This window comes from Lepisma saccharinum, chromosome 28 (genome assembly GCF_977018435.1).
Source record: "Lepisma saccharinum chromosome 28, izLepSacc3.1, whole genome shotgun sequence".
NCBI lineage: Eukaryota > Metazoa > Arthropoda > Insecta > Zygentoma > Lepismatidae > Lepisma > Lepisma saccharinum.
Genome location: NC_139256.1, coordinates 34022377 through 34037503, shown reverse-complemented (window position 1 = coordinate 34037503; position 15127 = coordinate 34022377). Strand labels below are relative to the sequence as shown.

At 39.1% G+C, this 15127-nt stretch overlaps 1 protein-coding gene across 1 annotated transcript; it reads right to left on the bottom strand.

The window, feature by feature from the left end:
• Positions 1 to 3273: 3273 nt before the first annotated feature.
• On the bottom strand, positions 3274 to 4650 carry LOC145980887 (TNF receptor-associated factor 4-like). Its single transcript, XM_083113971.1, has one exon. It carries the CDS (start codon positions 4648 to 4650, stop codon positions 3274 to 3276), a length of 1377 nt encoding a protein of 458 aa, XP_082970097.1.
• Between the last annotated feature and the right edge of the window lie 10477 nt (positions 4651 to 15127).

Here is a 15127-nt window from a genome sequence, read left to right as displayed (position 1 = left end):
ATTTTATGCAAGAAGAGGCATCTTACAATTGCAAATTTAAATTGGTCCTTGATGGCAGCAGTGCTGTGCAAATTTTGGGGGATTTTCTCATTGAGACTATGCGTGCTGTTCAGACAGACTACGAACGTGTGTGAAAGCAAAAGGAGGACACTTTGAAAATTGACTGGTCCATTTATGGGTAAAAGAAACATATTAAAAGAAATTTAAAAAATATGGAATCATATTCAAGTTATTCACAAAATAGTGTCTGATAGTATTTGAGGCTAGGCTATGTACACCATAGTGCTGTGGTATTCAACCTGGGGTACTCGTACCCCTGGGGGTACGCGAAGACTTTTTAGGTGCTACGCACAATTTAAAATAATTATAAATAATGAAAACTGTTTCTGACAGAGATAACTTAAAAATGTAATAAAGGGAAGCAAAGAAAATAGACATTCCTTTGTCAACATTTTCCTCAAAGTAATTATAAAAAGGGATGGATTGAGGATTTCATGTTACTCCCCCACCGACCGCCAGACTAAAGGATTCTAACTCTGATTTATTATTATGTTCAGAACTTGTATTATCCTCTATTTCCAAGAATCGCTTTTGTTTACTCTTTGCAACAATGAAATCTTGCAGCTGCGCTCATTGCTAATCGTGCTCCGAATGGTATTTGAATTGTTTGTTTCAAATGCTGACAATAATGGGAGTGTTTGTGAATGTACGTTACGGACTGGAGAAAGAAAGAGAGGGAGGGAAGAGGGGAGAGGAAGGGGAGTTCAGTGTTATTTCGTGACTGTGTCTCGTCTCTCCCTCTTTATACGTAGTTACGTTCAGTTTCTTGTTATTAGTGTGGTGATTTTAGCTCTTGTTGCATCATGGATAAATTCATTATAAGAGGAAAACGTAAAATCAGTAAGACAAGTGAAAGTGGCGCTAGTGTTGAACCACCGACAGTGAAAAGTGCTGCAGAATCGGTTTCTCCTCCACCGGATATCAGTGAAAATAGTGTTGAACCATCTACGAGAAAGTCGAAAATCTCGAAAATGTGAAATACAGGTATTACAATGAATCTTACATTAAATATGGATTTGTATCGAATACGTGTTATCCACCTTTTCCCCCCTGCGTTATTTGTAATCAAACTTTATCGAATAACTGTGTGAAACCATCCCTCCTTCACACATAACGAGTATAAAGACAAGACAATCGAGGAGCTGGTGTGCAGAAAACAAGCTCAGCCATCTCATTAACACGTAAGAAATATTGAAGTTCATAATATTTTTTTGCTATACCCGTAATTTTCCTTTATTTATTTTATAATTCTCATTTTTATAGTAAAACTATATAATTCAATAGGTAATGATTTGCATAATTTATTTTAGATGTAAGTAGTTATGTATAATCTGAATTAAGGATAACTCGGGGAAGGGAGGGGTACACCTTTGAGTGGAAAAGTTTCTTTAGGGGTACTCGGAGAAAAAGGTTGACATAGTGTACAGTACACTCGCATCACATAGTAGTGGAGCAATTCACTTCTATATACAGCATTTTGGTTCCAATATACAGTTCAACAGACATTGAACCAGAATGCTGTATAAATAAGTTAATTGTGGTACTACTAAGTGAGGTGAATTTACTTGCTAAAATAATTTATAGCTAAATTTGGTCCCTTGCAGAAACTAAACCAATCTACAGCATTTACGGTAAGATGGCCACAGGACGAAACTGTACAAAATCATGTCGCTTGTCATTTGTTTCTTCTCTAGAATCTCTCAAGGAAATTGACTTTAGATAACAATGCGGTCCTTTGATCAATTTCATCTAATCATCATCCATTCCCATCGTTTCGACTAGTAGACAGTTGCATAATAGGGACATAATTAAAAATTACCATTCTATGATTTGTTCTTACCTCCAAGTGATACAAAATTGCCTGTTCACCCACGTCATTTTGTGCAAATATTTCATAAAACCAGGAAAAGAGACAGAAAACTTCTTGCACGGCATCAGTCAACATGTTTATTAAAATATGGGAACTTCCAAAATTCCCGCGATCGCTTCCCTTCAAAATATCCTAGTGGTACGGATTTTCTGTTTGTTTTTCTATTTTGCTGATATTTCCAAGACTATCATGGTTAAAATTAAATCATCCATATTTTTTCGAATTCCCCCCTTCTTTTTAAGCAAAGGTAGCTTTTACACCACCTTTATAATTGACACATTGTATGTCAAACTGCTAATTAATTCATCTATAGACAATAACCCACCAAATTATGTACACTGGAACTTCATACCTCTACCACAAAGTTAGCTACAAGAGATTTAAGCTTAAATAGAAACCTCACGGCCGCCATATTTGTTGGCCATCGCAAGGGGAAACAAGCAAGGGATTTTCTTCAAAATTTTAATAAACGCAATTGAGACTTCATATGTACAAAACATTCAGGTTTCTTTTTGTTATTTCGAGGTTTAAATTCAAAACCTTACTAGGCTATGAGAGGAGAAGGAATGCAATATACTCTCCTTATATTTGTTCCATTGAATCAGAATCCTTATGTAATGTAGTTTGTAGATATAGGTTTAACAATGAGCAAGCAATAATTTTTAATATTCTCTTCGATAATTTGTGTAATAAGAAACCAGACAACAAAAATTTCCAATGGCTTATAAATGTAACTATATATAGTATTCAAACAAAACTAAAAATGAAAATCTTATAAATGTGATACAGTATGACACCCCACCATACAGTACGTTAGGAGTGTGTCATCCTACCAACACAGAAAAAAAAATCTGTTACGTTCTCTTCTATTTCCGCTACTTCAAATTTCTATTTTTTAGTATTATAAGCACTCAATTGATTCCTCACTTTTCTATCTCTTGTTCATTCTGTTCACAGGTATTATAATAGTTAAAATTCATTATGATTAAGCACACAAACCATAAATCAGACAGAATATACTTTCCCCATGGAGAAATTATACCAGTAGCAATACACTGCTCATCACAGAAATTATTTATTGATTGATTGATTTGCTTTCTTTTACTTCGCCTTTGTGCCACTTTTGGCTAATTTGCGAAGATGAAGATGAGTGATGATATGATGAAATTGATGAACGGACACTAACAAATATCCATGCCCAGACCAGGATTCGAACCCGGGACCTCTGGCGTCGTAGCGTGAATCACAGAAATTATATATATATATATATATATATATATATATATATATATATATATATATATATACACGTGAGTGTGCGTGCGTGTATGGTGTTTTCAGCTTTATGCACTTTCTTCCACAGTAAATTGAAGGAAAATTGCATTGTCTACAATGAAATTTCTGCTCTTGAGTTCTTCGGATGAGAGAATAATTGGCGTCCCTTGTACTTTTAGTTCACCTTCCCTGGATTTATTAAGGCCATAATATTTGAAATTTAAACAACTAACAATGTCCTCGCCCTTCATTGCTTGGTCAACTAATCTAAATTTCACAGTTTTTGTGAAGGGCCATTTCAAAATGGAATCATATTCTCCTGCCATTATTTCAATATAAATACTTAAATTGCTACTACAGACACCCCAACAAACACGTGGTCTTATCGAGGCTCTTAATTTGTACCCGTGCTTACTGCTGTAAAATGGGGGACTATAAATCACGTGACCAGTACTGTTCTCAGCTTTTTCTATCTCCTCAGTTATGCCTTCCACTTTCCATAAGAAACTCCCACAGTTTATCCTTGTCTGCAGTTCTTCATTTATTGTCCTTTCTCTCTCTAATTTCCCTTCAAGACTTTCAACTCTGCAACAGAGCTTATCGATAGCACTTCTCGCTAGTTCCAAGTGATGCTGCGTCTCTTCCTTCACGTGTTGCCTCATCCCTGCAGGAAAACCTTCGTAGCTACACTGTATTTTCTTGAAAGCACACGCAACAAAGCGCTTCTGACATTCTTCATCCAAATGTGCCTCCACGTCTTCTCTTATAACTTCAACACCACAACTCTCAGGACAAAGAATTTGGAATTTCAGACATTCCGAGTGGTGACATTCCAGCAGTCGTTTCTTGGTTTCCTTCTTGCAATATTTACACTCGATCACCGTGTTGAGACACTCATTCTCAATGTGTTCGCTGAGATATTTCCTTGGCAGTTTCTTCCCACAGTCATTGACACAGCGGATAGGCATGAACTCACACGAGTCGTAGTGTTCTGTTTCGAGCAATTTCTCGTCACAAAACACGCACTGGACCTCACGCTGCACACGCTTGTCAAACACGTCGGATTTTTTCACTTCATTTGAAAAATTGTCACATGACACCACAGGAGCTTCTGATTTGTCAACGGTCTGGTCACTTTTCGGGCATGCTGTTGATGGAGGACTGTTCTCGACTGCAAAGGTGGTCTCCTCCGGAAAACTTGACTTGGATTCACTCTCGGTAACTTTCACAGAGCACTGTTGTTTGTGATTTTCTACATCTTCCGTGGAAAACAGCTGACAAGCAACCTCTTGTTCCTTGCAGACAATTTTATTATGTTGCTGATCATCACAATCACTCTGGCATTGAACTTTTCCTTTCCTGCAGTTGAGGCGGTGACTGTCCATCTCTGCCGAATTTATCTCCTTCTCGCAGAACGAGCATGTGACGTAAACAGTTGTCGGCATATTCAGTTTCCAAGAGCGATTCGCAACTCAAGCGATAACTGCTCCATTAAAATCAGAAATGCAGCAGAAAAATCCATACGCCTTTATTTATCGAGACTGTTTTCCTTATTACCATAGAAACAGAAACTGACAACGGATCGATTTTACGTACACATGCATTGAACCATGACGTCAATTGCTGCCCGTAGTGACAAATGCGGGAGATAATGTTACAACATTGTGTTAGGGAAACATTCTAGTCCTTCTTTCCGAAGGGTATCGATGCAATTAAATAGGGATGTGTCACGTATCAATTCTATCTCGGTTGGGGGGTGGGGGGGGATAGCTAGCAATCTAGAAATATTTGACATGGCGGATAGCACCAGACACGTCTGAAACCGACTCCTGCTACATCGCCCGTTTACGCTAACACAAAGCACTACCACGTGGATAAAGGATTCTCCTACACTCGCATACATTAGATACATTGCCTGCAAGACTATCAGGACACCAACATCAACGACAGGGTCAAATCTGAATCAAACAATACGTAACAGACACGCTCTAAGTAGACCCTCCGACAGTGCTACCAACCCACCAGTCAGCAATGTCCAACAAGCAGCTGAACCAACGTTTCGGCACCCTCGAAGCCAAGCTCCAGAAAATCGAAGAAAAGGTAGAAGCGGCCCTAGGATCCACCAGGCAACCCAACACAGAGGCAGTCTCTATCAATAACCCATCTGCTCTCCAGGATGTACTTCAAGATATACAAATCATGAAAGGGGAGCTAGCAGTCTTTCGTGAAGATATGGAAAGTGTCAAACGTCAAATCACTGACCAAGAAGACGCCCTGGATAAACTCCATCAATACAGCCGGAGAAATTGCCTGTTACTCCACGGAGTCCCGGAAACCCCGCAGGAAAATCCAACCGAGGTCGCCCTCAAAATATTTTCCAGCAAACTTGACGTCAACGTCCCGGAAGATTTCGTGAGTCGCTGCCACCGTCTTGGAGCTCCTCGAACGAAGAGAACGGCGGCGGACGTCGTCAGGCAGGGGCACAGGCCTCTAATCATCAAGTTCGTGTCCTACAAGCACCGGGACGCTGTGTGGCGATCCAAGAGGAATCTCAAGGGAAGCCAATATCTGATCACAGAATCGCTTACACCGAAACGCCAGAAACTGCTCCAGGAAGCCAAGGCAAGACACGGGAACTTCAATTGCTACACAATTGATGGGAAAGTCGTCGTGGTGACCGAGGAAGGAAAGAAATTCATTGAAACCGAAAGGGACCTAAACGCTCTCAAATGTAGGCGGGAATGATGATGCGTGTAACTGAAAAACAAGAAACGAACGTGTGAACACTTGTGCGTGTGTGTGTACCTCATGAACTCCATCCAGAAATTAACTCACAATTTATCACTCCCCAGTTACTGGAAAAATTCATATTATCTCATTTGGTATTTTATTATTGTGTACTTTTGTGTGTTTTGTGTGTGTGTGTGTGTGTTTGTGTTTGTGTTTAGTGAAGTTACATGTAAGAAAGTGCTTAAAAATGTGAAGATGTTAACTTCTAACTGTGTGAGGTTTGGCGAGGCTAGTTTTTACAAGGAGACAGCATGTAAGTACTCGTACACTCTCTTCTTTTCATCCCTCCAGCGTGATCTATTTTTAAAACACCAAATAGTATTCAATGTTTTTATGTCGTTTTTAAAAAGAAAAACACCCGACTGCCTTGATAAAAACAGTTACCCATCCTGGTCCCAATCTCAACAAATGGTACCCCTGTCCGTTCCTCTCTGCAAAAATGCCTTCCATGTCAACGACATCACGTGACGCAACCGCAAGAAACGGTTCCCTCCCCCCTGGTCATCGCCTTTCAGGGAAAGACCAACCACCCCTCCTCACCCTCGCACAGGCTAACGTCAGGTCTCTGTCGCGGACAAAATTAGAGGAACTAATAACAATCACACGCGAGTGCCCTCCCGACTTCCTCCTAATCACCGAGAGCTGGTCCTGTGAAGAAGCGCCCACGGCCTCTTTCGCTATCCCTGGTTACACGGCCATCAAAAAAGACAGGAGTACGAAGGGTGGAGGTGGTATTATCTTATATCATCGCGAAGACTTAAATGTCAAGGTCCTTTCAACATCCACCAATTATGAAAATAACGATGAAGTTGAAATTATAAACGTAGCGATAAAGATTCGAAACACAACCCTAGGAATAATCGGGATATACAAAGCACCCAATATATCCTACACAAAATTATCACGTTTAGAAACCGCAATCTCTGAAGTTTTCCCTCGTGTTGAGAAATTGATTATTTTAGGAGATACAAACGTAGACTTTCTTTCGCCACACAAACCAGAGACAAAATACTTTCGATCAATTCTTAATTCTGTCGGCCTTACGCAAATTATCAATAAACCAACTAGAATAACGGAAAATAGCGAATCACTCCTGGATGTCGTAATAACAGATGACCCTGCCATTGTATGTTCATCAAATGTAACCGTACCTATCGGAAACTCAGATCACTGCATGGTAAGTGTCACCCTTGCCATTGAAAAACCGAAAAGAGAAAAACATTATGTCACATACCGTAATTTCTCAAATTTCGATAAGGAGAAATTTGATGATGATGCTGCAAAAATTGATTGGGCACAAATTAACAGCTACGACAACATCGAAGATAAGGTACAGTATACATCTACCAATATTATCCACCTTTTTGACAAACATGCACCTCTCCACACTAAACCGGTTAAGCATAAAAGTGTTCCGTGGATATCCGAAAACACGAAATTACTCATGAAACTCCGCGACAGAGCTTTATTAAAATATAAACGCGAAAAGACAAACAACAACTGGGAACATTACAAGGAACTAAGAAACTTTACAACTACGGTGCAGCGACAAGAGAAAAAAGCATTCTTTAACTATCACCTACGATCTAATGAAAACAACAAAGACCTGTGGAGCAAACTCAAGGCGTGGGGAGTGTATAGTAAAACTACTAATAATGAAATACCCTCTGATATACGAGACGTAGATAAAATAAACGAACATTTTTCAAACATTTGTCGTGAGGCCGACTGCTCGAAATCAGCCTTAAATAAAACCAGTAATTTTTTTAACTCCAAAATATTTCATGAAAGTGCACAACAATTTCATCTTAAAGAAATCAGTGAATATGACACAATTAAAGCAGTAAATAATATACGATCCAATGCCTCTGGCAATGATGGAATAACAATAAAAATGCTCAAACTATCACTTCCGTTTATCTTAAGTCACCTGACACATATAATAAATTTCTCCTTTCGGACTGGACAATATCCAATCAGCTGGAAAACAGCGCGCGTGATCCCTCTACCTAAGAAAAAAGTAACATCGTCCTTAAACGATCTTCGTCCTATAAGTCTACTACCCACCCTTTCCAAGATCACCGAAAAAATTGTTTACAATCAAGTCAGAAATCATGTGAACAGCCTCAATCTCCTTCCGAAATGCCAATCGGGCTTCCGCCCTGCTCACAGCACGGCGACGGCGTTGCTAAAAGTCACGGATGATATATTTCGCTCGATGGACAAGGGTATGACAGTTGCTCTGGTTTCACTGGATCTGACAAAGGCTTTTGACAAGGTTCATCACGACCTACTCTTAAGCAAGTTGAAATATTATAATTTTTCACACCCCGCACTCAAATGGTTCAGATCGTACTTGACAAACAGGCAACAGAACGTGTTCCTAAAAACTGCCACGCCCTCTCTCTCGAACACGCTTCCACTAGAAACTGGCGTTCCGCAAGGATCAATTCTAGCTCCTCTCCTATATACAATCTTCACAGCAGATTTAGAAACCAACATAGAGCATAGTACCGTACACTTTTATGCAGATGACACCCAAATTCAAATCCCATTTCCACCAAAATCACCAGATTATGCAATAGCATTACTTAACAAAGATTTGGCAGCCATCAATACCTGGTGTAATGCAAATGGTCTGAAAATAAATCCTCAAAAGTCTGTTTTCACCGTCATGGGTTCCAAGAATAGCCTCGCAATGATAAACCCGAATAATCCACGCGTCAAAATAGAGACATCCGAAATTCCACATTCAAAAAGTATAAAGAATTTAGGAGTTATGTTAGACGAACACTTGAACCGGGATCTTCATGTTCAAGAGCAAACTAAGAAAGCCTACGCAGCACTAAGATCCCTCTATAAATTTAATGAATACTTAAATACAAATATTAAAATGAAACTTGTGCAAACACTGATTCTCCCTCTTCTAGACTACTGTGATATAGTATACGGTGCAAACTTGTCTGTTCGAAATAAAGTCAAAATTCAAAAAGTTCAAAATTCGTGTTTACGCTTCGTATATAACATTAAAAAATTCGATCATATTCTTCCAACCCTGAACGAGAACAAAATGCTAAACATGAACAGACTTCATTTCTGTTGCTTTATACAGAATCTTTTGCATAAAAAAATTCCCGAAAATTTATTCGAGAAACTAAAAACCAGAAGGGAAATACACAACTACAAAACAAGAGGAATAGCAAAACTTGAACTCTTCAAACACTCACTGGAAATTTTCAAATCGTCTTTTACACTTTCAGCGGCAAAAACATGGAATGAACTTCCGCCCTCCATTACCTCCCTCCCCAGTCCTAACAAATTTAAGAATAACCTAAAGAATTTTCTGTTAGATGAGCAATATCTCTGTTCAAGCTCCCACGAGTAACACTACACAATACAGTTTAGATTACATACGAGCCTCGCCAATCCAATCCAATCCTTGACAAATCTACAACTATATTGTAATATTTAGGTATGCGTTGTTCTATCGTATCTCACAAAACTACCATAATCATGTACATCAATCTCAACATCCGTGCGTGAATGTCCTGCTCAGAAATGTTTAGTATGTGTGTTTTAATGTGTGTGTGTGTGCGTGAATGTGTTTTTTTTTCTCTCTTTTTTTTACGTGTTGTCTTGATTTTTTTTTTTTAAATCTCATCTTTGTTCTTTCCTTGTAACCATTTTTTATTGTATTTTCTTCTCTTTTTTATGATTTTGTTTATGTACACTAGGTAAATGTCAAACGGGGTTAGGTGGGAGAACAGCCACAGGCTGAACCTCGCCCTTTAATAAAGAAAATTTGAATTTGAATTGAATTTGAATCTTAGCAAAATAAAGATGTGTGTTTGATGATATTGTGAAATATGGCGTAAGTGGAGAGTTGCTTTTGATTGGTTGGTTGCTAGCTTTTATTTTACTTCTCTTTTCAGCCACTTTTGGTTAATCGTGAAGATGAGGTTGGATGGTGAAATGTTGAAACGTATGAATAGACAATTACAACAGAACACGACACAGTCACCATGCTCACAGGATTATACTGGCTGTGAGTCCAGACGCCAGAGCCTCGATAGTCTGCAAAATGCAACCCAAGGAAGAGAGGTTCATACTTGGGAACCCTTACACCGCAAGCGGAGAGTAGTAATTTCGAGGAGAAAATTGAATGAACCGTCGTCATTCCTTGCATTTCGGCCTTTTCGGTTTGGTTTTGATTTGGGTTTTTAGTCAACTTTATGCACAAAAAGTTAAACGGAGCTGGTCGTACAGTTTAAAGTGGAATCCGAACCACTATGTGCCTCCAGCGACTACTGAACCTGAGAGTAGGTTTACCAGATCGCTGTTCCAAAATGTAGGACTTTAAGTCAAAATGTAGGACACAAAACATTCGCAATAAACACTACATAATTTTAAAATGACACTTTTCAGTTTTAAAAAATGAATTCTTAATGAATTTTTAAACGCAAAATTTCCAAAATTGTAATCATACTAAACAAAGCACCTCTTGTTACATGTTTTAACTGGTACTTCTCAGATTTTTGTCAAAATTTCAGATTTAGTCTAAATATAAATATGTATGGACAGTCAAACTTTTTGAAATTATATGGACCAGTACCAGAGATTTTTCAGAATATATATTTAAAAGAGTCCTTTGTACTGATAGTTATGTAAGTAGTCTCTCAACATTTGCATTATGACCTGTAATAGCAAACAAATGTTCAGCAATTACCGTAATTTAAAATGGTTCCAGAAGTTTCAACTTGGGTAGTTTATAGCTCAACAACAGGCTTTCTACTCAAAATAACACATCCGAAATTGTTGAGTTTCTCACGATTTTTCTTGAGCTTTTTTCGCTTTTCTTAACGTTTATTTATTCAACCTCATAGGCGTGCGCAGACACTCTGATTAAGGGGGGGGGGGGGGCAAAAAGCTTGATGAAAGTTTAGTCGGGAAAGACTAAACTTATATCTCAGTTATAGTTTTATTGCATTGATGGATATATATATATGGGGGTGAGCATATTATTTATTAAATACATTACATAATCAATTCTTCCGCCCCATAACAAACCAACAGCAAAAATGATATAAATTGTGTCTGAAATGTGAGCGCTTCTTTTCTTCCATACAATTGTTCACGCATTTAAAAGAAGACCGTCTAGCAGGAGTACTTCTCTCCCTCGTGATTTACAATGCATTACAGAGAACAAATTGCGAGAGAAGCGAACAAGAAAATTTCTAGATCAAATTCTTGCAAACTGAAAAGAATATTGATTCAATATGGTGTAAAAAAATTCATGAAGCACTATGGTATTCTCTTTTATACTTTTTTTTTCAGTTACAGAAATTTTTACGAAATGTATTTTTATTTCTATATAAAATTTGAGATGGAGGGGGCAATTGAACCTCTATGCCCCCTGCAGGTGCTCTTGGCCGTCTGGAAGAAGTAATGTAAGGAAGACGTGCAAAGTAATACAATCTTGAGTATCCTTTTGTCCTGCTACTCTTAGATTCTGCTATAGTCTTGCTTTCTTTTATTTCAATGTTTGCCCCTCCCATTGCCCCCTAGAATTGATTTCCGTCCATCTCGCCCCCCTTATTGCCGCCATTTTTTTTATGTGGTATTCATTGATTGATTGAGTTGGTGTTTTAAGTCAACTTTATGCACAGTAAGGCTAATCCGGACTGGACTTACAGTTTAAAGTTGGATCCGAACCACATTGGCTTCCACCAGGTATGGAACCCCTTGATCACAAGGCGACGATGTTACCACTACACCATCGGGGAGGCACAAAAGTTGTAAAGGAGAGAATGCATTTGCATCCCATGAAATTATTTGCGCCTTATTAAATCAATATTGATTGCAGCCTGCAAAAAATTGGATCCAAAAAATTTCTTGATCGCGTCATTGTTCTCTGTAATGCATTGTAAATTACCAGAACCACTATGTGCCTGAGTGATTTGTATTCATGTTTCACAGTTATAGTGTTCTCTTGTGACTGTTTTAGTCACAAGTGCTTCTTTCGAAGATAACAGCTTTTTCAGTGTCTAATCCCTGAAAATAATGAAAAATGTTCAGCACGTTTAGTTTGATTTGATTTCATTTATTTTACTTCGCGTTTTCTGCCACTTTTTGCTAATTTGCGAAGATGGACATGAGTGATATGATGAAATTGATGAATGAACACTCACAAACATCCATGCCCAGGCCAGGAATCGAACCTGGGACCCCTGGCGTCGTAGGGCGATGTGCAGAACGATTAGTACCTATTTTGTATTTTGTTCTTATTTGCCTGCTTATTTTGCGAGTTTTTGGTGCCTCTCAATCCTCATCCTGCTTGTAAGCCCGTATTTAACCTCCCTTAGATTGGTAATAGTGATGACCGTTTTGCGAGAATTCTTTCAGTCTATAATAATGAAAACGTTTCTTAATCGCAGACTTTATTTCTGCCCTTTGGGCAACTGGCGGCTGCCCGCTTCGCCCAGATGGCTACTCCCGTCAAACCGCGTGTGATATCTCCGCTATGGAAAACTTTCGAAATGTCTTAAAGTTCTCAGAATTAGTTACAAATACAATCAAAATAAGCACGTATCTTGTCACAGAAGATGTTGGAAATGTTGTCCTCGTGCATCCACACGTTTTTGGCTTTTTTTAAATAACTAATCAACTGAACTGAACTTAGCAACGCAACAACGCAGAATCGCTCCACGTGACACCTGTCACGCGGGTTAATCATTATATTAATTATAATACGGTCAGGATAAGTGCCTACAGTCGGAGTTACCAAGAATAAACCTAGGAGGATTTGATTCCATGCACCTGAAATGACGTGACATAATACAACGGTGGTTCTGAATATACACATATATTAAAGCACAGATAAATACACAGTACATCTTGCCCTCTTTCACTCGATCTCTCATTCATACACACATTCCATGGCATATTGCGACAATATGACAATTACAAAGGTTAGATTAATTATTACTTTGACCATACTCTTGCTATTTCTTGGCTACATTGCCTTTTGCAATTTACCGTTTAGGATTTTAAGTATAAAGTGAATAATTGTTCCTCGTGCGGACCCCTTTTATCTTTTCTGAAGGTATAAATATAATTCAATGAGCTATTGTTTGCTGTTAACATAAACTCTGATCTAACACATTGATTACTCCGCCGGAATACCGATGTCTAGGGATGCCATAGCACTGATTTAAGTTATGCAATGATTTGATTTACGCAGATTCGCGGTAGATTGGCGTCATCTCTCTCACACACGCACATGGTTGGATCTTATCTTCGCTGCATTCCCTCTGACCTGGGTAGGGTGAAAGTGGTCCTACAGTTTTGGAAGACGTCTGCAGTCCATTGTTGCACTTCGCGGTCATCCTGGTTGGCGAAAGTGGATCAGTCGGCAGCTCCATCTGTCATCATCGGATCCTGGCTTCACTCGTTCACTTCACGCGGTTCCCATGGACACACAACACACGTGGATATTAAATGTTATTAACTTCTGCTAACTTAGGACGTTGTTTCGGACGATTGACACAGGTGGACGTGTCTGGCGTTATTCTCACATACCACACGTATGTGCACGGATGCGTTGACGGTGAGGGGGAAAACGACCCCCTGGTTCTATTCTGCTCTACTCCCTGGCTCTAAAACACTCACTCGAGGAAAAACAAATCCAGACCACGGGTCTGATCGCGACTTTGAGCTGGGTCGCGCGTAGCTCACACTCCGGTGGCGATTCTAGGCAAAACTGTGTCTCGCTATTCCAAATCATCCCTTTTATTCCAGATTTGAACGTGGTGACGCTCTACCCTCTATGTTCAGGTGCTGATTTATTGTTTCTGGTGCTTTGACCGTTGTCCTCCTATCCTGGTCAATGCTCTCTCCGGTCCTTAACCTCTGGTAGCAGCCCCTCGTGTAGAGATTAGGTTAAATCCTCCTCTATTGTATTCGACACGTTCCGTAAGGCCAACTCAGTAGGGTAGCGTCTCCCATTGAATTCAGCGATAGATCTTTGATAATTCATAACTCCCGTAGTTCTGTTCCGATTAGGCTGAAATTCTGGAATCAGTACTTTCATGATGTGGTCTTCCGCTGGTTAAAATCTCATCCAATTCGGTCCATTGGTTTAGAAGTTGCTCTTTTCCTCCTATAAGAATGCATGTAAATCCGAATCCCGGGCGAAAAACGGTGGTTGAGCAAGCTAGTGTTGGCTAAGGCAGTTCGCTAGACACCTGTATTCGCGACGGATTTTAATATTACCAATTGCAATTAATTCTTAATAACGGGCAATTAGATTAATTACCTGTTACTCAATACTTGACCGTTATAAACCGATAAGTCAGGGTGACAAAAGAGGAACGGGAGAAGAAGCCACGTTAGTTTAGAGATTGAGATGTCGCGGGTTCGAGTCACGAGATAAGCGCCAAACACTTACGCCCATGTAGCCATGCACACTTAATCGGTGCCAGGAAATGGCACAACATGCGATGAAAATATGAGAGCAACATTGCAGAAATGCGAGATTGTTAAAGAAAGTTACATTTAAACAAGGCTGCATACCTGAAACTTAGAAAGTACAACAATGGAACAAAAGCTCTCTCTCATTGTTGATGAAAAAGGACAGATGAAGGAAGACACTTCTTGTGATCAAAATGTGATAAAAGTACTGTAGGATAGTGAGTTTTTTTAAAAGAAAATTAAATTTGGAAAAGGCTAGATATCCCTTTTCATAACGAGTTCAACAATGGACGAAGGGTCCCATTGTTGCTGGGAAAGGAGAGAAAGTCACAATTTTTTTTTCAAAATGTGATAAAATAATAGTTTCTTTTTCAAATAAAATTCAATTTAGATGAAAAGGCTAGATATCCTTATTCAAAATGATTTGAACAACGGAAGTAAGGTTCCATTGTTCCCTTTAAATGGAATCTTGCTTCGTTAGAGAAAAATATTAAACGTAGATCAATTACCCCACCACTAACATTCCCCATAATTCATTTACAGAAATTTAACGGCCATCTGACGTAAACAGTTGTCGGCATATTCAATCTTCAAGAGCGAATCGCGACTGAGATAACAACTGCTCCGTGGAAATCCGCAATGCAGATGTCTGCACTATAGGGA

Bases quoted from the DNA above. Each gene is read 5' to 3' on its own strand.
- LOC145980887 (XM_083113971.1), bottom strand. From the start codon at position 4,650: ATGCCGACAACTGTTTACGTCACATGCTCGTTCTGCGAGAAGGAGATA.